Below are 26,106 nucleotides of genomic sequence, written 5' to 3' on the forward strand. Positions count from 1 at the left end.
AGAATATCTTTTATCTGCTACCACTCACTGATCAGGATAGCTGCCTGGTAAATAGAATGGGAATTCTAGAACAATGAAAGTTCTTAGTTGCCAGGAGACTGATGGTAGGCCCAACCCCCCATTTGGCTTCCTGGAAGAGCTAAGGAATTCTGGTGATATGTCATTAAGGTGTCCAATCAGAAAGAACCTTTGACAGCATTGAGATGATTAAAAATCATTATCATTTTGAGACAATTGTTCAAGAGAGGATAATAAACACACAGAAGGAGGAAGGTGGATTTGTGTCTTTAAAACTCACTATCTTCTAGAAATGAGCAGAGGAGAAAAAAAAAGAGAGACAGAACAAGAAACAGACTCTGAACTATCGAGAACCAACTGATGGTTACCAGAGGGGAGGAGGGGGGAGGGGATGGGTAAAATAGGCGATGGGGATTAAGGGGTGCACTGGTCATGATGAGCGCCGGGTGATGTATGGAAGTGTTGAATCACTATATGGTACACCTGAAACTAATATAACTGTATGTTAACATACTGGAATTAAAATAAAAGCGTAATAAATTTAAAAAAACTCACCTTCTTAACAGCAGAATCTCCTTTGGATGGATGACAAGAAGGAGACATTTTTACCTAGAAAAAAAAGGCAAACATTTTAATAGCCTTTTAGTTATAATCTAGTTTTATTTGACCCACACTCAAAATAACTCAACTAGAATTGGTATAACTGAGATAAAACAGACATTTTCAGAGCAACAATGAATAGATTTTTTTTTTTTTTTTTGGTTAAGTCCCTTTGAAACTTTTCTGGAGATCAAAAGTCAGTAGTTAGCCAAGATAAAGATATGATTAGGGTAAGTAAAGTAGAACAGATGGCAGAGACTGGTTTGAACCAAATGGTGAAGAACCAAATAGATACAGATCTTTGTTGACAACATTAATCAACTGATGCAATATGCAATGGTCAGCATTTCTTACAGAGGCCAACTCAAAGTATCCTTTGTGACATAATAGCCTTTTAAGCAAGACATGCACAAAAGAATTTGATAAAATGGCCAAAAATTTAGAAAAAAGTATCAGCCAAACCATAATAAAAGGATGTTTAGCTCAAGGAAGAGAAGACTGATGGTATAGGGGTATCCTGAAATATCTGAGGTTTGAAAGAGATTGTCAGATCAGAAAAAAAGAGCAAGACTCAACTACATGTTACACGCAAAACCCATATTTTAAATGTAAAGGCACAAATGGCTTGCAAAGATAAACCCTGCTAGCACTAGATTTCAGAGCAAAGACTAATACCAGGGATAAAGAAGACCATTTAATAATAATAAAGTGGTCAATTCATCAGGAGGACATAACAATCCTAGATATCAATGCATCTAATAGCTTAAAAATACATAAAATAAAAATTGATAGAATTGAAAGGAGAAAAAGATTTTATAGTCAGAGATTTCCACGCCATTCTCTCTCAATATATTGAAGAACAAGTAGGCAGATGTTTAGAAAGGATTTAGAAGACTTACAGCACACAACTAACTAGATCAGTTGGACATTTATAGAACACTCCACCCAGGAAAAGTAGAATACACTTTCTTTTCAGGTACACATGGACCACCACACAGACTATTTCCTGTCAGTAAAATAATCCTCAGTAAATTTAAATGGATCCAAGTCATACTAAGGAAGGTTCTCTGATAACACTAGAAGTCACTTAGACTTAGTAAAAAGAAAGATCTCTAAAAAAATTCCCAAATACTTAGGAACTAAGTTACATTTTCAAATAACCCACGGGTCAAAGAAGGAATCAAAAGGAAATTAGATCCTAGAAACATAGAACCTACCAAGAATGAATCATGAAGAAAGAGAAAATCTGAATAGCCAACAACTAGTAAGAAGATTGATTCAGTAATCAAAAACCTCCCAACAAAGAAAAGTGCAGGTCCAGATAATTTCATTGGTGAATTCTACCAAACATTCAAAGAATCAACACCAATCCTTCTCAAACTCTCCCAAAAAATTGAAGAGAAGGGAACACTTCCAACCTCACTGTAGGAGGTCAGCATTACCCTGATATCAAAGCCAGACAAGGACACTACAAGAAAAGAAAATTACAGGCCAATATCCCTGATGAACAAAGATGGAAAATCCTCAATAAAATACTAGCAAACTGAATTCAATAGCATATTAAAAGGATCACACACTGTGATCAAGTGGGATTTATCCCTGGGATGCAAAGATGCTTCAACAAATACAAATCAGTAAGTATGATACCCACATTAAGAGAATTAAGGAAAAAAAACTATATGATCATCTCAGTCAATGCAGAAAAATTCTTTGCCTTTTTATGATAAAAACACTCAATAAACTAGGATTAGAAGGAAACTACCTCACACAATAAAGGCCGTGTATAAAAAAAACCCAGAGCTAACATCACACTCAGTGAAGAAAACTGAAAGCTTTTCCTCTGAAATTAGAAATAAGAATGCTTGCTTTCACCACTTCTACTGAACATAGTATTAGAAATTTTAGCCAGGGCAATTGGGCAAGAAAAAGAAATAAAGGCCATTCAAATTGGAAAGGGGAAAAGTAAACTATATTTTCAGATGACAGGTTTTATGTAGAAAACTCCACAGAGTCCACAAAAGTAACTGTTAGAATAAACAAATTAAATAAAGTAGCAGGCTAAAAATCAGCACAAAAAAAATCAGTGTTTCTGTACACTAACAATGAACAATCTGAAAAAGAAATTAAGAAAACAATTCCATTTACCATAGCATCAAAATGAATAAAATACTTAGGAATAAACTGAGCCAAGGAGGCAAAGATAAAAAGAAAACATCCTGTATTCCTGGACTGTAAGACTTAACTGTTATGATGTTCACACTACCCAAAGCAATCTATAAATTCAAGGCAATCCCTATCAAAATCCCAGTGTCATTGTAGCAGATATAGAAAAATCCATTCTAAAATTCATATGGAACCTCACGGGACCCTAAATAGCCAAAACAATCTTGAAAAAGACAAAAGTTGGAGGTCTCACACTTCCTAAACTTACTACAAAGCTACAGTAATCAAAATTGTGCTACTGGGATAAAGACAGATATGTAGACGAATGGAATAGAGAGACCAGAAATAAATCTTCACGTATAAGGTCAAATGATTTTTGACAAGGGTACCAAGACCATTCAATGGGAGAAAGAACAGTCTTTTCAACAAATGGTGCTAGAAAACTAGATATCCATATGCAACAGAATGAAGTTAGACTTTTACCTCGCACCGTATATGAAAACTAATTCAGTGTCGATCAAAGACCTAAATGCAAAAACTAAAACGATAAAACTCTTCTTTAGAAGGAAACACAGGGAAAAGTTTCATGACTTTGGATTTAGCAATGATTTCTTAAAGATGATACCAAACGCACAAGCAACAATTAACAAAAAAATAGACAAACTGGACTGCATCAAAATTAAAAACTTTTGTATACCAAATACATAAATATAATAAAAAGGCAACTCATCAAATGGAAGAAAATATTTGCAAATGATATGGGATAAATATCCAAAATAAGGAATGAATATCCAGAATATACAGAGATCTCTTAAAATTCAACCAACAACAACAACAAAACAACCTGATCAAAAACATGAGCAAAGGACTTGGACACTTCTGTAAAGGTGTATGGATAGCCAATAAGCACAAGAAAAGACGCTCAACATCATTAGTCATTCACAAAATGCAAATTAAAAACACAGTGAGATACCATTACACACCTACTAGAGTAGCCGAAACTAAAAAGTCTATACCAAGGACGTGGAAGAACTGGAACCCTCATACAATGCTGGTAGGAGACTAAAATGGTATGACCACTTTGGAAAGCAGTTTGGTAGCTTCTTAAGATGATAAACACACATTTGCCATATTTGTCAACCATTCCATTCCAAAGGTATTTACTCAAGAGAAATGAAAAGTATATGTCCATACAAAGACTTGTACACAAATCTTCAAAACAGCTTCATCTGTAACAGCCAGAAACTGGACAGCCAGAAACACTGATCATCAACAGGTGATATCATAAACAAATCATGGTATATGCATTAAATTGCAATACTACTCAGCAGTAAGAAGAAATGAACTCTTATAACAACATGGATGAATCTTAAATAATTATGCTAAGTGAAAGAAGAACTTAGTTGATGGTTCCATTTATCTAAAATTCTAGAAAATGCAAATTATTCTAACAGAAAGCCAATTGTTTCCAGGGAACAGATGGGAGAAACTAAGTTTTTAGCAGTGAGAGGGTCAGTACCTTGATTATAGTGATGGATTTATGGATGTCTTGAATACATGTCTTATTTGTATACTTTTGTACATGTAAATTTATTTAGTATCAGTTATACCTTAATAAAGCATTTAAAGAGATTTGTAGGATGCAGCTAAAACAGTGCTTAGAGGAAGAAATTTACAGCTCTTTATACTACACTGGAGAATAAGAAAGGTTTAAAATGAAGGACCTATGCTTCCAATTTAACAAGCTAGAAAAAGAAAAAGTAAAATCAAACTAAGTAGAAGGAAGGAAGTAAGGAGCAGAAATCAATCAACAGAAATCAAACAAACACTAGAGAAAATTAACAAAGCCAAAAGTTGGTTCTTTGAAAGTATAAATGACTGATAAACTTTAGATTGATCAATAAATAGAGACTATAAACCAATAATATCAGCAATAAAATTTAAAAAGATGCTACTACCATACTGCAATACTTACACATTTAAAAGAGGCTATTATGAACAATTTTATGCCAATAAATTTGACAATTCTTTAGGGGGAGAGGGGCAGAGGAGGAGGAAGAGAGATAATTTTAAGCAGGCTCCACACACAGTGGATCTGGGGTGTCCCGATCTCAAGACCCTGAGATCATGACCTGAGGAGAAATCAAGAGTCGGACACTTAACAGACTGAGCCACCCAGGCGCCCCAAATGTGACAAATTAAAAGGACACATTCCTTGAAAAGCAACTTACAAAGATGGCCCCAAGATGAAACAGGAAATATGAATAACCCTATATTTATTAAAGAAATTAAATCTTATCTAATTGTCTCATAAAGAAAACTCTAAGTCCACATGATGTCAGCAGTGAATTCTAGCAAATATGAAGTACACAGGGATTAGTATCTGAAATTGGAACAGCAACTTGTTAGTTTACAAGGAAAAATACAATCCTTACTGCAAGCAGTTCAACAGACAGTAGACAGGATCAGTCTAGGATGATATAGCAGAGGTATAAGTATTAGGCAAGCAACTGGATTCAAGTTCTCCAGCCCCTTCGATTCTGACAGTCTAATTCTAAGAGCCTCCAGTACAGATGATGAAGACATTTCCTATCACTGTGGCATCAAGCTGTTCAAAAAAGACCATGTTGTAGTTGTTTTTGTTTTGGTTTTTTGGGGTTTGTTTGTTTTTTTTTTTTTTTTTTGCCTTTCCCCTCTGACTTTCAGAATAACTTTAGAAAACATAGCTCAGGGGTCAAAACTGCTGGCTGTTCAGACTGTCCTTTCGGTTTTAGCAGGTCTACAAAAATTAGACTTGACAGTCTTTGCTTTAACATACCATGACATTAATACTCTGGAATTCACTCCAGATGTATGATGTAGCTTGCTAAACATGATCCAATTTTAACTCCTGGTATGCTCTTTTTGAAAAGGAAGAAAATAGATTTTCAAAGCAAAGTAGATATTTAAGCTTAAAAAATGACCTCATGAAAGAATCTGCAGATTTTTAAAAACAAGCCAAGAACTAGATGTGATGCTGGACAATTTATCTGAGAGAGCTGTTCTCTGGAGATTAAGTTAGAGAGTGTTTGAAGTGGCAACAGAAATGGTTCGGCATCACTCATGAAAGGTCTTATTTTTCATTTGACAGGATTCCTTCTGGAAATGCCTCAGTCAATGCAGCTTGAAAGAGACACTTTAAATCCAGGTGTGCACACACTAGATCTGGGAATATGGATGATCTATTAAGCTATGGCCTTAATAATGCTAAACTTTTGTCATCTTTGTTAATGATTTCTGACTTAGAGAAACAATTTGATCTGAAGTTTAACAGCAGTAAGAATACCTTCCTTATCACCTTGATTGTTCTGATTACAAAAGGAACATATGTTCACAAATAGAAATTTAGAAAATACTAAAAGGCAAAACAAAGGAAATAAAAATCACAATCTGATTGCACAGCAATAACTACTACTAACATTTGGAATCACACTGTTTTTGTGATCTTTCCATGTTACCTGTTGAAAATGTTTATTTCACATCCGTTCTTCCATAACATGATTTTTCTATTAAGAAGTCCCTTTACTGCATAAATATACTGTGACTATTTTCACCAACTATTGGAAGTTTACTGGGGCATTTGGGTTGTTTTCACATCTTTTTTTATTAAAAAGTGCTGTCATAAACATCTTGCATATAATACTTGGTACACACACTCTTGATGTGTTATTTCCATTGCACATATAAGTCCCTGCTTCAAAGGGTGTAGGACATTTAAAAATACATATTGCCAATTTTTCTCCTGACAAGGAAGATGGATCCACACCCCTTTTCCTCTAATTCTGAAATCCCCAAAACACTGAAACAAAAAAATATATTTTTTTAAACTTGACCTGAAGTAAGGCTAATTAGTCTTGATTTATCCCACATATTATGGGATGCTGCCCTAGACCCCACTGGGAATGTTCTGTAGTAACAATATGTACCATATTACCTTTCTTTTAGCCCTTCAAAGTTGCCATTTTATTGTTTGTTTGTTTGTTTTGAGAAGTCAGCCATCAGAAACTTCTGCTTGCTCTCTAAACAACTTTCTCGAATTTTGTTGAGAGCTTATAATTGTTTAGCAGAAAGGCTGTCCAATACAGGTTACCCTGCCATTACTAGAATCGGAACTCTCTGTATTACATTTCTTCAAACACGTTTTCTGTATGATCCCTATCCCTACTCCGTCCAGGACTCCAATTACAGGAGTATTTTGCTACCTGAAGTTGTTCCATAGTTCACTGCTGCTCTAGTCATTCCTTTCCAGTCTTTTTTTTTCTGTGTTTGATTTGGGATAACTGCTGTGCTGTATATTCAAGTTCACCAATTGTTTCTTTTGCAATATCCGTTATGCTGTTAATCCTATCCACTGTGCTCAACTCAGACACTGGAGTTTTAATCTTTAGATGTTTTACTGACTTGATAACTTTCCCATCTCTATCGAACATGTCCAGTCTCGCCTCTAGCTTCTTGAACACATGGAATACAATTATAATAACTTTTAATGTTCTTGTTTACTCATTCTATCATCTGTGCTATTTCTGGGTCTGTTTCAATGGATTGCTTTTTTAAAAGAATTTTTTAGAGCAGTTTCAGGTTCGTAGCAAAACTGAGAGGAAGGTACAGAAATATTGCATACATCCTATGCTCCCACCCATGCACAGCCTCCCCCGTTATCCACGTCCCCCATCAGAAGGCTATATTTGCTATAACTGATGACACTGACACATCATTATCTCCCAAAGTCCAGTTTACATTAGGGTTCACTTTTGGTGTTGTGCCTTCTATGGGTTTGGACAAATGTGTAATGACATATGTCCACCACTACAGTATTGCCCGAAAAGTCTCTGTGTTCCATTTATTCACCCCTTTCCCCTAACTCCTGGCAACCACTAATGTTTTTACTGCCTCTATAGTTTTGCCTTCTCCAGAATGTCATATAGTTGATTTTCTTCTCCTCTTTATGACTTGCATTTTTCCTGCTTTCTTGATCAAATGCCAGACATTGTGAATTTCACCTTGTTGGGTAAAATACTTTTGTAATCCCTAACATATTCTTGAACTTTGTTCTGGGATGTGGTTAAAACACTTGAAAATAATTTGGGGCGCCTGGCTGGCTCAGCCAGGAGAGCATGTGACTCCTCATCTCAGGATCATGAGTTCAAACCCCATGTTGGATATACAGATTACTACAAAAAAATAAAACTTAAAAAAAAAACCAAACTTGGAAATAATTTGATCTTTTTTTAGGTTTTGTGTTTAAGCTTTGTTAGGTGGGATCAAAGCTGCGATTAGTCTAGGGTTAACTTTTCATCAATACTAAGGTTCAGACAGGACTTAGTACTCAGTGCTGCCCTGTGAAGTATGTATGCAGTACCCCCAGCTGGCATTATTCCTAGCTCTGTGTGAATCTGGGGGCACTGCTAATCCTTTTGTGTGGTTCTTCTTCTGGCCTCGAGTGTACTACTTCCTCACACAGTGGACAATACTCAATACTGAAAGTTGTCTTCTGCAGATCTCTGAGCAGCTCTCTCCTATCCATACTCTGGTCTGTAAACTTTAGCCACCTTGCTCCCCTGGAGTCCAGCTCTGTCTCCTCAACTCTGAGAGACTGGTGAGCTCTGTCTCGGTTTCCCCTCCCTGTGCCAGGGCGTGGAAACTTTCTCCTGGCAGTACACTAGGGACAAACCTAGGGCTTACATTATTTGTTTCTCATCTCTCAGGAGTCACACTCCCTCACTGCTTGATGTCCACTGTCTTGAGAACCACAGTGTTATATGTGTTGTCCATGTTCCCCCGAGAAACTCCAAATGAATCCTGTCAGAAGCTGAAGTCCCTGTATTACCTTCTAAAATGAAATCTAAAATCAAAAAAATTCTCAATTTTGAAACCTATGTGGTCAGGGGGACTTGGATAAGGGATTGCAGACCTGTAGCAATATGCACTCCCACTGGTAATGCATAAAGTGTCTGTCTCTTCACATCCTTATCAATGTAAATACATATGTATTTTGAAATGTAGGACAGTTTACTGTGTATTTTTAAAAAGTTGCCAGTTTATTAAGTTTAAAAAATGGCATCATATTGCTGTTTTAATTTGTATTTCTTTGATCACTGGTAGAGTTGAACATTTTTCACATTTCACTGAACAACAGAATTTTTTAAATGACATTTGCCCACATTCCTATCAAGGCTTCAGCTCGACATAAAGACTAGAAACACTCTTTGGGTGCTATTGTTATCCTCTGGTCTCCTGGACACGAGCCTTTTCTGGATCAAAGGGAAGTGAGCCAATTTCCAAGACTTTAAGCATCTGATTTTTTAAACCGCACCGGCAGTGGTGACCATGGAGCTGCTCATGTGGTTGTCTATCCATTTTCCACAATCAGAGGAAATGGATCATAGCAGTCCCCTGTTTCAAACCCTTCAATGCTGCCCACTACTTTAAGAGTAAAAAGTAAACTCTTCACCAGACCTTCCTGGCTCCTCAGGACATGGTCCTGCCTACCTCTTCAACCTCATTCCTTGCCACGGCCCCCTTCAGTTTCTCTGTTCCAGCTACTGAGCTTTTTTCAGTTCCTTGAACAAGTCATTCCTCTCCCCAGTGCCTCCCTGCTTACTTTCTCTTGCGTGGATCATCTTCACATGGCTGGTACCTTCCTATCTTTCAGATCTTAGCTTAAATACCACCTCTGAAATGGAGATTCCCTGACCACCCTCTGGAGCAGGTTCCCCTCATGTTATTGTTCCCATTCTTCCCATGTTCTATTCTTCGCCCTGACAGCACTCACAACCTATCACAATTTGGAATTACAAATTTGATATAGTTTGTTTACAATTTAGTTATTGTCTAGCTCTCTTCCTACATGCTAAGCTATATAATAGTAGGAAATATATTTTCTGTTTTGGGGGGGTGTTCAATAATGTATACTTAGTCCCAAGAATATAGCATTTGGCCCAAAGGAATCACTAAATACTAGGGTATAATAACAAGATTACTAGAAAATGGGCCAAAGTCTCCTCAAACAGATTCATTTAAATTAGAATCATTTATCACCTCTCTGCACTTCTAAGATACATTAACCCTCATTTAACTTGTAAATTTAAGTTATAGGATATTCTTCTGAGAAATGCTGCTATCACCAAATACTGAAATTTCACTGTTTAGCATTTAATTTTCATCTAACTTGTTTATAACAGGGAAATAACATTCTTTAAAAATGGACAAATGAACACAGGCATTAATATCAGTGTTCCGGTTTCAGTAAACAGCCTCTAAACCAAATCTCTAATTTACAGTGGGAATCCAAACTAAATAAGCAATGGACAATGGTTAATAGAAAACTATGACCAGTGAGCACAAATAAATGTCATTTACTGAATAATTTCTTGGAAGTTATAAACACTTCCCTCTGACATTACTTATAAATGTACTCCAAAAGATAAAAATTTTCTTAGACAACCCTAAAAATCAAGAAATAAAACTCAAAGTACCAAGAAAAGTATCAGCTTATTTCATTTAATTCTTTCCTGTTCTGATTATTAAAAGATGAGGAGGTGGCTATATGTTTATTTCCAATCCCCTTCTCCTCAGATATTTACCTCTTACTGGGGAAAAAACCCCAACTTTGATATTTGACTAATGTACATGCGTTTCTACCAACAAGAGATGATTTATCCAACTCTGTAAAGATATCAAGCAATAGGTTATAAAACTTTCTAATGAGACTCTAAATGCTCTTTTAAGTTTTAAAAGAAACAACAGCTTGAATGTTTCTGGCACATAAAATATGTTAACTTAGGGGTAACCTGGGTGTCTTAGTCGGTTGAGTGTCTGACTCGATTTTGGCTCAAGTCATGATCTCAGGGTCCTGGGATCGAGCCCCACATTGGGCTCCATGCTCAGTGGGGAGTCTGCTTGAGGATTCTCTCTCCCTCACCCACTGCCCCTTCTCCCACTCACATGTTCTCTAAAATAAATAAATCTAAAAAAAAGTGTTAGCTTAATACCAGCTCTCAAGAATTCTAAGCCCAGTTAATAATGTAAAGTTAAAACTACAATCTAGTAAATCTTCAATTATGTTTCCTTGAATTTATAGCATGTTGCCTGTTGATCAACAATCATTTTAAAAATGAAAAGCAAGTTAATTTCTTCTCTTGCTCATCAGTGCCAATGAAGATGGTTATTTACTACTACAAATTTAATAAAGGAATAAGCAAAGAAAATTTAATAATCCAAGAAAACTATTACATTATATAGTATATGGGAATAACATTTGTTGAGAAAATACAGTAGAATGATAAGTACTTCAATTGAAATTAATTTCTCCAATGTAGTTCATCTGTGGGTAATATGTACTGAAAGCAAACTAGAGAATCAGACTTGCAAGATCTATTTATGGATCTAAACATTTCAGACTCAGCTGTTGTAAACCTGAGGCAAGGAGAGGAGATAAGGAAAGAAAGAAACTTGAGTCATTTTTCCCGCTCATAAAGAATAAAAGTAGTTATTCCAGAGGAGAGCAGGCTTTCTGGGGGAATATCTCCCATCATGTCTGTGTAGACATGCTGTTGGGAGGCAACTAATATGTCAGAATTATTATACACACACACACACACACACACACACACACTGACCAGTTGTGCAGAACAGAAATGAGGTAAGGAGCAGCAAGAAGACAAGCCTCATCCACCCAAACCACAGTTTTGAGGGTAACTGTTGCATCTTGTTGAGCTGGAGTCAGAAACTGAACAAGTAAAAAAATCATCAAAAGTCTTGGAAAAGAATGAAACAAAAAGCGATTTGACTGAAGGATCATGTTACAGAGGCAGTGAGAAGGTTCAAATGCAGTCAGTATCTCCTGGGAGTAGAGAGCAACGAGTGGGAGCTGATAGGCAATCTCAGCTTGATTTTGTTTTCCTCCATGCACTGGCTAGGAAGTTAATGATCAGGGTTGATAGATTTTTCAAAGGAAATTAAGTAAACAAAGGAGAACTTTCTTTTTCTTTTTTAAAGATTTTATTTATTTATTAGAGAGAGAGAGAGAGAGTGAGTGTGTGCGCACAAGGGTGGGGGAGGGGCGGAGGGAGAGGGAGAAGCAGACTCCCCACTGAGCAGGGAGCCCGATGCGGGGCTCAATCCCAAGACCCTGCGATCATGACCTGAGCTGAGGGCAGATGCTTAACCCACTGAGCCACCCAGCTGTCCCGAAGTAGAACTTCCATGAAATAAAATTTAATAAAAGCCATCATATACAAAATTAGTATTTTCATTTTAAAATTTTTTATCATTAAAAATGGAATGGCTCACACATGGTAAGAAATCTTAATTAGCACAGCCAATATGGTATGGATGTATTTTAAAAATCAGTCTTACCAGGTTTCAATAAAGCCAAAATGCTAAAAACAAAACAGGCTTAAAGGCAGGAAACCTCGGGGTGATGATGGTCCTATACAAACTGAGTTCAAACATTGGCCTCCCTTCTCTGAGCTACATAGAGTTCCCTCAGCTGTAAAATAAGGAACATATCACCCTCGTAAAATTGTGAAGATTAGCATAAACACATCTACAGCATATATTTGTTAAATTTCATTTTCTCCTTCCTTCTTGTGTTACCAATCCACTAGATCTTTTTATGATGTTTTAGTAACAAAAATAAGAGACACAGCTAAAAGCTAAAAGAAAATCATACTTCATATGATTTGAGAATCACTACTTCATTATTAGGAAGTATCAAAGATTTCCAAAAGGACCTGACCAGTAATCTTACTGGAGTTTCCTAAACAATGAAATGGTTGAGTCATCTCCCCTCCCTTCCAGAATGGGACAGCCTCAGATAGCTTCAGAAATGAAGCTGCCTTTGACATGTAGGTCCAATTTCAAGATAATTCCCCTTTTCTAGGTGCTCTAAGATTAAGGCAGGAAGAAAGTCAGTGAAATAGGTTACTGTCTTTCTTCGCTGTATGAGGTGTGGGAATGTGGGTACAAGGCAACCAGTGTAGTATAAATGGCTTCAAAATTCAACACCCATTTAGGAACAAATTCTCAGCCAAACACAGAATAAGAAAGAACTTCCTAAAACATGACATAAAGGTTACACATATAAAGTCTATGATTAACATCACACATTGAACACTTTCCCCCTAACATCAGTAACAAGGCAAAGAGGTTTATTCTCACCATTCTTATTCAACACTATACCGAAGGTCAATGCAATAAGGCAAAAAATAAAAGGCCTAAGACTGAAAAGGAAGAAATAAAAGTCTTTATTTGCATATGATATGACTGTCTATGTAGAAAATCCAGGTTATTAAGAAAAATACTAGTACTAACTAGTAAGCTTTATAAGGTCACTGGTCACTGGATACAAGGTCAATATACAAAAATAATTTGCATTTCTATATTCTATCAATGAACAATTAGAAAGCAAAATATAAAACAGTAAAATATGTAATACATCAAAGGTCATTACATACTTAGAAATAAATCTTAGAAACAAAACAGGTAAGATTTATATGCCCCAAACTATAAAACACTGGTGAAATAAATAAAAAAAGATTGAAATAATTGATAGATATACCATGTTGATGGATTGGAAGACTCAATACTGTTAAAATATCAACTCTCCCCAAACTGACCTAACACAATCCTAATAAAATCCCAGCATGACTTTTTTTGTAGAAATTGACAAGCTGATTTTAAAATTTATATGGAAAAGCAAAGGAATTAGAATAGTCAAATGTTAGTAAGAAGAACAAAGTTGAAAGACTCATATTACCTGATATTCACATTTGCCATAAAACCACAGTATTGGAGAAAGGATGGATATATAGACCACTGGAAGAACAGAAAATCAAGAAATAGACCTACACATACATAGTCAATGATTTTTGACTAAGGTACAAAGGCAATTCAATGCATATCCACATGCAAAAGAATGAACTCCAATCCTTATCTTTAGTTCATTAAAAATGAACTCAAAATGGGTCTGTGGTTGCCAGGGATTGAAAGCGGAGGAAAGGTTGACTACAAAGAGGTATGAGAGACATTTGAGAGTAGGTGATAATACTATTATCTTGATTGTAAAGGTGACTGTTGAAACTCATGGAAGGTAAATTTTACTGTTTGTAAAGTATGTATTAAAATATGTAATTACATGCATAAAACATATTTTTACTTTTTTAAAAAGGAAAAAAAGGTCTATTTTAGCTGCTCAGGACTATCTAGAAAGAAAAAAATTTAATTGGAATATCCAAGCAATCATATACACACAATCACAAGTTGGTTTATGAATAGGATATAACTGAAAGAGGAAAAAAAAACTAAAATGCCCCAAGATGTGACTTAAGAATTTGCATAAATAATGGTTTCCCCATCAGCATTTGGATTCAGCTTGGAAACATGCTGGAAATCACAAGACCTGTCTTTCCTTCCCTAAATGCAAAAGGAAGCATTTCGGATGACTACTTAGTAAAATTTTCAATCTGGAAATCACACCGAACACCTTTACCTGTAATGTCCTGCCAAAGTCTCTAAATTCAACAATGAATTCTTATTCCCAAGTCTGTTCTTTGTTTATTGCTTCCTATCTCAGTAAATGGTGCCATCATCCATCAGTTGTTCAAGTAAGAAATCTGGGTGCTATTTTTGACTCCTCCCTTTGTCTTACCTGCCCCATCCAACAAATTTATTTATCACCAAGTCCTGGTAATTCTCTCTCTCAATTAAATGCAGTGAAGCAGAAAAGAGCATGCAACTGGAAGGTGAATGTGACTGGATGAGAGGGTGAGAAGGGAGTGGTCAGAGATGCAGGTGGTGAGGCAGGGACCATATTAATTATTCTGATGTTTGTGTGCATCTCAAACACATCTCAAATATGTACTAGTTTCTCCATCCCAACTTCTATCATTCTAGTACAAGTTACCACTTCTTTCCTCTAAATTACTTCACTATTCTTGGGTCTCCCTACATCCAGTCTTGCTGCCTTTTCAATTCACTTTCTACGCTGCAGTTAGAATGTTCTAAGAATACTGCTCTGGAAAAAAAATGCTACTCTGATCAGATATTATTCCTTCCTTAAAACCCCTCAATATCCTGTTTCTTTTTTTGTTTTTTTAAAGATTTTATTTATTTGATAGAGAGAGACAGAGAGAGAGAAAGCAACTATAAGCAGGGGGAGCTGCAGAGGAAGAGGGAGAAGCCAGCTCCCCACCGAGCAGGGAGCCCTACATGGGGCTCGATCCCAGGACCCTGGGGTCATGACCTGAGCCAAAGGCAGACACTTAACTGACCGAGCCACCCAGGTGCACCATATCCTCCTTGTTTCTCTGGTACAATCATCAAAGTAATGAATATGATTCCTGTTTACCACAGCAGCCTCACCTCATACCACTCACTCTCTCTAGTATTGTTGATCCAGTTATGCTCAGTGTCTAGCTTCACAGCAGAGATGCTATGTTTGTTCTATCTATATTGTTCCCTTGGCCTAGAGTATCCCTCATTCTACCTACCATTGCACGTAAATCTGTCTAGCGTACTTTCCTTTTTCCTTCAGGGGCAGCTAACATGGCACTTCCAGGAAGCCTTCCATGATTTCCCATGTTGATTAAGTCTACTCATTATCTGCTCTTACAGCATAGTTCATCTGCAAATACTTCTGGCATAATAAAAAATATATATATTTGGGCTTTGTCCCTGGTTTCTGGTACATAGCTCCTTAAACTCTTGGAATCTCTGGAGTGATAAGGAGTGCCTTCTATATACTAATGGGATGACTGGTATCTCTGGAACCCTAGATAGCTTCGGGTTGTGGGTTAGTCACTAGAAAGATCAGGCCATGCTTAGAGGGTGGGAACTTTCAGCTCTACCATCCCCTGTCCTGCCCCCCAATCTCCAACTTCTGGGGAGGGGAGAGGGGCTAGAGATTGAGTTTAATCACCAACAGCCAATGATTTCGTCAATTATGCCTACATAATGAGACCTCTACAGAAACCCTGAAATGGCCAGGTTCAAGGAGATTTTGCGTTGGGGAACACACTGAGGTCCTGGGGAGGCAGTGTGCTGGGAGAGGACACGGAAGCAACCTTAGCCTCTCCATACCTTGTCCTGCACATTTTTTCCATTTGGCTGTTCTTGAGTTGGATCCTTTAATAAACAGGTAAATGTAAAGCATTTTCCTGAGTTCTAGGAGTCGCTCTAGTGAATTATCAAACTACAGGGGGGGTTGATCATGGGAACCTCCAAATCTGTCAGGTCAGCTAGAAGGGTGGGTAACTGGGGCATCCCATTTGCAACTGGTGTTTGAAGTAAGAGTAGTCTTGTGTGAATGAATCCTTAAACCTGTGGAATCTGATGCCAGCTCCTGGTAGGTAGTGTCAGAAGTGAATTACTGGACACCTGGCTGGTGTCCAGAGTACTGACAGAATTAGTGTCAGACCTGGTGTTGGAAAAGTTGCCACATATTTGGTGTCAGAAAGAACTTGTGTTTGTAACTTCACTGGTTATATACTCCACAAGACAAAATGTCTTGTCTACCACTGGACCCCAGCACTTGGCACAGTGCCTGGCAAACTGTTCCATACACACTGGATGAATAGAAATGAATGCCTACCACCAGAGTATAAAAATTCTGAACTGTTCTCTGGGAGAAGCTAAGCCAAAGTTTTTTTCTGGGTCTACTTCTAAAACACTGTAAGCTGATGAAACAGAGAGAAAATCAACAGGTTCAACTTTTCATGAAGTGATGTTAAGGCCAACTACAGGATAGGGGGCACAGAGGAAGGAGCAGAAACAGCAAATGTGACACCTCTTCTCACTCTGAAGAGGAAATGAATCGAGAACAGAACAATGATCAAGTCATGGCAGTTAGCAACAGCTCCTCCTTCACACTGGGCCCCTTGTGTTGTCAAGTTCTGTTCTCCCAAAAGTTAAGCAGGAGAGTTCAACTGCACTACTGCCTGCTTAAGAAGAAGAAAAGAAAGGCTGTAAAATGAACAAAAGTTGTATCTACTCCATTAGACAGATTCCAAAGGCAGTGAAAATTTCTCAAATGAACACTACTGCATGACGTTCTCTGAAGAAAGGTACGCAGCTGAGGAAACCATGCACAGAGCTCGTGTGAACTTACCTTGTCCACTGGCCCCACTTCAGGGTGACAGCTCTGCACTCTTCAGCACACAGACACTGTGAGGACTACAGCATTTGTACTTGCTGACCTCTTACTTGGGTCAAATGATCCTCAGCCAACTCATGGGTGTACATCCCCTCTGTTCAACTAGATCTTAAGCTTTTTAAGGGCAGGAAATGTCTTCTCTTGCTCCTAAATCCCTGTTTTTCAGTGTGGGGTAAAGAGGAGAAGCTCTTCAAATACTGAACAGGGCTGAACAGGAGATGTCATGCACTGGATACCCATTAGGTAAATTTGTGGAGGCCTACAAGAAAAATGAGGCCAGGCCTGAAAGACACTGGTAAGAAAAGACTAACTCCATCTTGCCATGAAAACAAGTCTTACCTGGGATGGGGCTGTCTTCCCCGTTTTAATTTCAGATGAATTTTCACTTAATTTCCCTACTTTGTTACTTGAGCTGCATTTGTAGCATGTCCATCTCGTCTGCCCCTCAGTCTCTGTGGTGCACTCTTTGTTTTGCAGACAGAATGAGTGATACAAATGGCCACAGCTGCAAAATGAAGACAACCAATTTACACTTTTCTCATCATAAAATCCCCAAACATATGCTACGTTAGACTGTACTTATAAGTGATAAAGATTTCCAATAAGCTGGAACGCACTGACTGTTGTACAGTTAGGAAGAAATGAAATTTGCTTTTTGCTGTCCTCTCTTTTAAAATCTGGACACACATTTGTACACTTAAGTTGTCAGTAGGAACAGAATCACAGTACTGTGACTGCAAACCACCTGGGAGATGACTTGAACTTCTGTTCATTTCTCAAACTATGAAATATTTTTAGATAGTATAAAAAATGCAATTGGGGAAAATCATAATGATTTAAGTAGCTTGATGACAACATGAGTGGTCTGTCTCATCAAATCCAAGGCAACAGTTGTGATTTGATTAAGTATTTATGAAAATGTCAGTACTACATTAAATTCTTACACTATTCATAAGAAGAAATTCCCTGTGGATTACTAAAAAGGCCTCCCAGAACTGAGTGTTGAATATAATTCTCAATCATCTATACTGATTCCTCCTCACTTCTTCAACCTGAAATGTTGGACCACCTCAGAAGTCAATTCTTTCCTATAGTCTTTTTCTACTCTTTCTCTTCTACAGCTATGCTTTGCTCCTTTGGTTATTACTTCCGGTTCCATAGCTTTACGATACCACCTACATGCAGATGGGATGTCTTATAGGCAACATGTGTCAAACCAAATTCTTGATTTCCATCCTGCTCTACTCCCACTGCATGGCTCTCATCCAACCTTCCACATCTCAATAAAAAACAACTACATTCTTCCAGTTTCTGACGCCAAAAACTTTGGCATCATTCTTGACCATTCTCTTGCACACCTCACATCCAATCTATAAATAAATCTTATCAGCTCTACCTTCAAAATATATCCAGAATCCTACCATTTCTTACTTCGTTACTACCACCTCGGGCCATCTCTCACTTAGATTACTGCAATAACCTAACTGGTCTCCCTCCTTTCACCGTTGACCTTCTTTAGTCCATTCTCAACATACCAAAGTGATCCTTAAGACATAGACCAGATCATGTCAAACCCATCCTCAACCATCCAATGGCTTTTCATCTCAGAGTAGAACTTTTAACTCTTTATAATGACCCAGTTCCTACATGATTTGGCCTGTTCTTCCTCTGAAGCCATCTCTTATCATCTTCCCTTTCCTTCACTCTGCTCTGTCAACACAAGCCTACCCACTCACTACTCAAGTTCACGGATATGCTCCAGCTTCATGGTTTCTGCACTTGCTGATTCTCTGCCTGGGGCAACTCTCTCCCTGATACTGCATGTCCACTTCCCTTCCGTCTTTATTCAAATGTGATTAAACTAGTGAGGCTTTCCCTAATTACTCTTTCAAAATTAGTAGCTCCCAACATTCCTTTACACCATACTTTATTTTATTCCAGGTAATCATTACATTTTTATTAATTTTTAAATTGTCTGTTATTAAGTCACCGTATCAGTGATGCTTTCCCTGATCACTCTATATAACATATCTTCCCCCAGCAAACACTGTTCTCATTTAACATGTCTTATTTTTTTCCACCATAGTCACCAGCAGGCATTTTACTTGTCTGTCCCTGCTACTAGGAGGTAAACTCCATGAGAACAGATCCTTTGTTCTGTTCATACTGTACCCTATCCCTTTGAACAGTGCCTGGCATACAGTATGAGCTCAATAAATATGTGCTGAATGAGTGGACTCTTTATGTGATGAGAACTTCTTCCCCTTCTAACCATCAAATCTACCAATCTTCCTGTGTCTATAATAATAGAAGCTAAAACACTTACATAATGCTTACTATATGTCAGCATGATTACAGGTGTCTTATGTAATTTATCTCCTTTAATCTTCACAAAACCCTAAGGAAAAGGTATCATTATTATCCCAATTTACAGATGAGGAAACTAAGATGAAAAGAGATTAAATAACATGTCCAAAGTCTCATAGGAAGTAAGTGGTAGAACCAGGATTTGAACTCCAAAAGTTTGGCTCCAGAGTCCATCTTATGTCTCCACCCATATAGTCTCCCAACTCCTATGCAGAATGTTAAGGTCTCTGACAGGAACTTTGCCTTGTTCTGTTCACTGCTAGAATGATTGCCTAGGGCTGTGTATCCACGTGTATCCCTGCCTGGTAATACCATACATGTCACACACCATATGTATAACATTTCCTTTCTCTTGCTTACCTAAAGACAATGATTTCATCAGCCATTTCTTGGCGTCTCTTGTACTGCTGCAAACATATAGAGCAGTAATCCTGCTTGGGATTCAGTCCTCTGGTGACTGAAGCTCTCAGGTTACACAATGACCAATGGAGATCTTGGTTTAGAAGGCTAGTAGTTGTTTCCAGCAGTGTCTGTGAAAGACCAAAACAACAAACACACACACACAAATGGTTTATTAAGTGAAAGAGACAGAGGGGGTGAGGGAGGAATAGCACTGTTGAGTTTTCAGCCACAAACAACTGAAGTTAGAATATACTATGAAGGCATAACATTGATAAAACAAACACCAAATACTCCCAAACTTAAGTAGTTAACTTCGCTGTGCAAGTAATGGCAACTGCCTACATTAAGATTCTCAAAATACTTATAAAAGGCTGTCATTAGTTTCTACTGAGCAACGTGTGCTCTGCCATTCTGTGGCTTAATTCAGTACTGATGGCTTTCGAATGACTAGATAAAGCCAAACCTATTTATTTATTACATTTCTATACTAAGTTCCCTCTGAATGATTCAAAGCATTAACAAACAACCAAAAAATCCCGATTTTTTGTTTTTTGTTTTTAATAGAAACTGCATCTGTGGCAATATTTCAAATAACCTTTCACTGAAAAAGCTAATGGCCATTACTCAGTTTTCATCTCCCTTGGGCAGAGAGATCACATTTTCCTGATCAGCACTTACAAGTCATTTGAATCTACTTAAGACTGTGACATCTGTAAGTCACATAAAGACATTTTCACAGCTATCACATTAAGCCCTTTTAGGCTCTGTGTGCTTGTATTGTTTTTATACTATCTAATTCTCAACATTCATATATATCATTTAGATGTGCAGTCCCAAATGGGAAGACATACTGCCCATCCTCCTCGCTAGTCCTTTAATTTTATCTGTAATGCAGAATTTTTAAGTCTAACAGTCTTACCACTGCAATTCTTTCCAATCAACCCCATCTTTTCCTCCTCTTTGAAGAGTCTGCAAAAACTTGCTGCCTTGCCCTCAGCTTCCCTTCTGCCAACACGGAGTCCATGCCTGCAGGGGTGTTTCACTGTTTCACTGGGTACACTGAGCAAAACTGCAGTTCTTAAACACCCTAAGAAAAGCTCTTTCACCCCCAATTTTTCTTTTCTTCTCTGGGATTATTAAAAGAGTAGATACTGTATCTAACATGCCTAAATGGCGCTTTTCCTAGGTGGCTTCATGAGTCACTTTGATGTATACTAAGAAAAAAAATCTGTATACCATGCTGGCTCCTACTGGGAATTAATGCTATAGACAGTTCTGAGTTAAAGGAAAACTAATGACCATTTTTGGTTAGTGGCAACTATCTGCTTCAGAATATTCAAAAGAAAAGGAATTTTTTTTTTGCAATTTTTTTTTTTTAAAGATTTTATTTATTTATTTGACAGAGAGAGATAGCGAGAGCAGGAACACAAGCAGGGGGAGTGGGAGAGGGAGAAGCAGGCTTCCCGCCAAGCAGGGAGCCGGATGTGGGACTTGATCCCAGGACCCTGGGATCATGACCTGAGCCGAAGGCAGACGTTTAACGACTGAGCCACTCAGGCGCCCCCTTTTTTGCAATTTTCTATAGTCATGCTGACTCTTTCTTTTCATGGGTTACATCTTTGCATTAAATTATTTTTCCAGATTTTTTCTGACACTTTTCATTTGGAAAAAAAGAACTGTTCCGTTGCTAACGAATCAATGAGTCCAAATTTGATGCATTTCCACATTCTAGAATATCTATGTGTGTATGTATACACAGATACACCAAGAGACTTAAAACCTTTTAAAAAGCATACACTTCAATCTACCAAACTTCCATTAAATAGACAGGAATTTTTTTTAAAGAAAAAGTATAGGTGCAAAGAAAAAAGAAATAGCTTCTTTTTACCTTAGGACAGCCTTAGAAATAGAAAGTAGCTTACTTGTTCATAGTTAAAGGTATCCAACATTCCCAGAATAAGTCCCTGGATTTCTCCAAGTTTTCCTTTTCCATAAACTGGATCCTAATTAGAAAAAAGTTGCAAAAATTTATAGTTCTGTTCTTGGTATTTTAAGATTAATATATAAGTTATCTGGAAACGCCAAATACTCAAACACTTTCCCACAGTCATGAAGTATTTATTCTTCTATGAACCTTTCACGGGAAATGCATATAGGTTTCCCTCTGGCCATCACAAATATTTTGAAAAGATAAGTAAAATTTAAGTGATACAAGCCCCTTACTTAACAATCTTTTTTGCAAGTCCCATTAAAGTTCACCCTGGTTTTCTTTCGGCAAGAAGCTTCCTCTCCTTCATATTTAAACATCACCTGTCCCTCTCTGCGCCCTTATTTATCTGCTATATGAAAACCAACGTTCACCTGAATATCAGAACCTGTCCAACAACGCTTCCTGTGACCCACATTGGGCCACCTCCTGGCCCCCATCAACTAAATTGCTTCAGTTAAGGAGACAAGACTTCAGTTTAGTTTCTGGATCCAAGGAGCAGCTTTCAGTTTTCCAAAGTTTTTTTCAATAAAGTTACTACTGATAAACAACAGATACCTAGACACCCACTATCTCCTCCACTGCTTTTCTGCTGAGGTATAACAAGTAACTTGTTTATTATGTACAATTTGGAAAACACTGAAGTGTACAGAAACAAATAATAAAATAAACAGACAAGGGGGGGCGGAGCAAGATGGCGGAGGAGTAGGAGACCTAGATTTCGTCTGGTCTCAGGAATTCAGCTGAATAGGGATCAAACCATTCTGAACACCTACGAACTCAACAGGAGATCGAAGAGGAGAGTAGCAACAACTCTCTGAACAGAGAAGCGACCACTTACTGGAAGGTAGGACGTGCGGAGAAGTGAATCCGAGGCGATATTCGGGGGGATAGACGGCGGGGGAGGGGCCTCCGCCGGCCGCTTCTGGCAAGTGATAGAGCCGCGGAGCACAAAATCGGACCTTTTAGAAGTCGGCTCCGCTGAGGCACATCGCTCCAGTGGCTAAGCAGGGGGTGGAATCCTCCCGGGACAGTGTGGTCTCAGGACCCTCGGGGTCACAGAAAGACCGGGGGTACCTGAGTGCAGCAGAGCTCCCAGGTATCGGAGCGGGGAAGCCGGCTGCAGAGACGGAGCTGAGGCATGGGCTCTCAGCTCGGGGTTGCCATAAACTGTGATCCGCGGCCCAGTCGGGCCACTGCTCCTCCAGCAGGGACCCAACAAGCGGCAGAGCCGGGGAGACTCCCCTTACTTCCCGGGGAGGAGCGGTGCGGGAACGCACCGCAGGGATCTGCTGGGTTTGGAGACTCCACACGGGGTCGGGTGCCAGACACAGAAACGCTCGATCACAGGCCAGGTGAGCACGGAGTGCGGCCGGAGACCGGGGACACGGGAGTGACTGCTTTTCTCTGGGGGCGCACTGAGGAGTGGGGCCCCGAGTTCTCAGCTCCTCCGGGTGGAGATTGGGAGGCCACCATCTTTGCCCTGGTCCTCCAAGGCTGTACCGAGAGCTTGCAGGGAACAAAAGCTCCTGAGATCAAACCCGAGCAGCTTGCTTAGCCCGGACCGACAAGGGCGGGGCAATTCAGCCTCCGGCAAAGACATTTGGAAACCACAACAACAGGCCCCTCCCCAAGAAGATCAGCACGAACAGCCAGCAAGCCAAGACCACAAGGAGAACGGGCGAACTCCAGCGCTAGGGGAATACTGCACATAGAATTCATGGCTTTTTTTTACCATGATTCATTAGTTCATCAAAGTTAATTTTTGTTAACTGTTTTTTTTTATTTTTCTTTTTCCCTTTTTCAACCAACATCTTATCAATCCTTTTAAAAAAAAACATTTTTTATTTTTCATTTTTAGAGTCATATTTTATCCCTTCATAGTAGTTACCCTTATTTTTGCCATATATATATAAGTTGTTCTCTCTTTAAAATTTTGAGATACAGTTTCTTCTAACAGATCAAAATATACCCTAAATCACTAGTGTATGGCTTTGTTCTAGTCTCCTGCCTGATCACATTCTCTCCCTTTTTCCTTTTTTTTTTCTTAAATTTTCTTTCTTTTTTCAAACAACTTATCAAGTCCTTTTATAAAATCTTTTATAATTTTCATCTTTACAGTTACCTTCCATCCCTTCACTGTATCAACCCTTATTTTGTACATATATGTTTTTCTTCCTTTAAAATTTTAGGAGGCACTTTTTTCTAACAGACCAAAACACGCCCAAAATCTAGTGTGTGGCACTGATCTATGCACTAGCCTGATCATATTTGATCATATTCTGCTTTTTTGGTATTGTTCTGTTTTTGTTTTTATCTTTTTTTTTCTTTTTTTTTTCTCTTTCTTTTTTCTATCTTTCCCTTTCTTTTCCCCTGGTCTCAGGTCTTTTCTGATTTGTATACAGTATATTTGCTGGGGACGTTGTAAACCTGTTAGCATTTTGTTCTCTCATTCATCTATTCTCCTCTGGACAAAATGACAAGACGAAAAAAATCACCTCAGCAAAAAGAACAAGAGGTAGTACCGTCAGCCAGGGACCTACTCAATACGGACATTAGTACGATGTCGGACCTAGAGTTCAGAATCATGACTTTAAAGATACTAGCTGGGCTTGAAAAAAGCGTGGAAGTTATTAGAGAAACCCTTTCTGGAGAAATAAAAGACCTAAAATCTAACCAAGTCGAAATCAAAAAGGCTATTGATGAAGTGCAATCAAAAATGGGGGCACTAAATGCTAGGATAAATGAGGCAGAAGAGAGAATCAGTGATATAGAAGACCAAATGATGGAAAATAAAGAGGCTGAGAAAAAGAGAGAGAAACAACTACAGGATCACGAGGGCAGAATTTGAGAGATAAGCGATACGATAAGATGAAACAACATTAGAATAATTGGGATCCCAGAAGAAGAAGAGAGAGAGAGGGGGACAGAAGGTATATTGGAGCAAATAATAGAGAACTTCCCTAATGTGAGGAAGGAAACTGGCATCAAAATCCAGGAGGCACAGAGAACCCCTCTCAAAATCAATAATAATAGGTCAATACCCCGACATCTAATAGTAAAACTTACGAGTCTCAGAGACAAAGAGAAAATCCTGAAAGCAGCTCGGGAGAAGAGATATGTAACCTACAATGGTAGAAACATTAGATTGGCAACAGACCTATCCACAGAGACCTGGCAGGCCAGAAAGGACTGGCAAGATATCTTCAGAGCACTAAACGAGAAAAATATGCAGCCAAGAATACTATATCCAGCTAGGCTGTCATTGAAAATAGAAGGAGAGATAAAAAGCTTCCAGAACAAACAAAAACTAAAGGAATTTGCAAACACGAAACCAGCCCTACAAGAAATAATGAAAGGGGTCCTCTAAGCAAAGAGAGAGCCTAAAAGCAGCAAAGATCAGAAAGGAACACAGACAACATACAGTTAACAGTCACCTTACAGGCAATACAATGGCACTAAATTCATACCTTTCAATAGTTACCATGAATGTAAATGGGCTAAATGCCCCAATCAAAAGACACAGGCTATCAGATTGGATTAAAAAACAAGACCCATCGATATGCTGTCTGCAAGAGACTCATTTTAGACCCAAAGACACCCCCAGATTGAAAGTGAGGGGGTGGAAAACCATTTACCATGCTAATGGACACCAAAAGAAAGCTGGGGTGGCAATCCTTGTATCAAACTAGATTTTAAAACAAAGACTGTAATAAGAGATGAGGAAGGACACTATATCCTACTTAAAGGGTCTATCCAACAAGAAGATCTAACAATTGTAAATATCTATGCCCCTAACATGGGAGCAGCCAATTATATAAGGCAATTAATAACAAAAGCAAAGAAACACACTGACAACAATACAATAATAGTGGGGGACTTTAACACCCCCCTGACTGAAATGGACAGCTCATCTAAGCAAAAGATCAACAAGGAAATAAAGACTTTAAATGACACACTGGACCAAATGGACTTCACAGACATATTCAGAACATTCCATCCCAAGGCAACGGAATACACATTCTTCTCTAGTGCCCATGGAACATTCTCCAGAATTGATCACATCCTAGGTCACAAATCAGGTCTCAACCGGTACCAAAAGATTGGGATCATTCCCTGCATATTTTCAGACCACAATGCTTTGAAACTAGAACTCAATCACAAGAGGAAAGTCGGAAAGAACTCAAATACATGGAGGCTAAAGAGCATCCTACTAAAGAATGAATGGGTCAACCAGGAAATTAAAGAAGAATTAAAAAAATTCATGGAAACCAATGAAAATGAAAACACAACTGTTCAAAATCTTTGGGATACAGCAAAGGCAGTCCTGAGAGGAAAGTATATAGCAATACAAGCCTTTCTCAAGAAACAAGAAAGG

The 26,106-nt window shown here is 38.3% G+C and overlaps 1 protein-coding gene across 9 annotated transcripts in view; it reads right to left on the minus strand.

Moving 5' to 3' along the window:
* Positions 1-26,106, minus strand: part of VPS8 (VPS8 subunit of CORVET complex) — a 267,080-nt gene that overhangs the window by 45,778 nt on the left and 195,196 nt on the right. For all 9 annotated transcript variants that reach the window (XR_003608764.2, XR_003608763.2, XM_028100887.1 and 6 more), the window contains 4 exons: positions 21,664-21,744; positions 19,700-19,869; positions 17,312-17,477; positions 574-627 (listed from right to left, as the gene is read on the minus strand). Coding sequence is in view for 7 of the 9 variants with exons in the window: in XM_028100887.1 (XP_027956688.1) it covers positions 574-627; positions 17,312-17,477; positions 19,700-19,869; positions 21,664-21,744 (471 nt within the window). In the remaining 2 variants the exon portion in view is untranslated. The remainder of the gene's footprint in view (positions 1-573; positions 628-17,311; positions 17,478-19,699; positions 19,870-21,663; positions 21,745-26,106) is intronic.

The sequence above is a fragment of the Eumetopias jubatus genome, unplaced genomic scaffold (genome assembly GCF_037043125.1).
Source record: "Eumetopias jubatus isolate StellerSeaLion01/CBP00866 unplaced genomic scaffold, mEumJub1_p1.0 scaffold_1, whole genome shotgun sequence".
Classification (NCBI taxonomy): domain Eukaryota; kingdom Metazoa; phylum Chordata; class Mammalia; order Carnivora; family Otariidae; genus Eumetopias; species Eumetopias jubatus.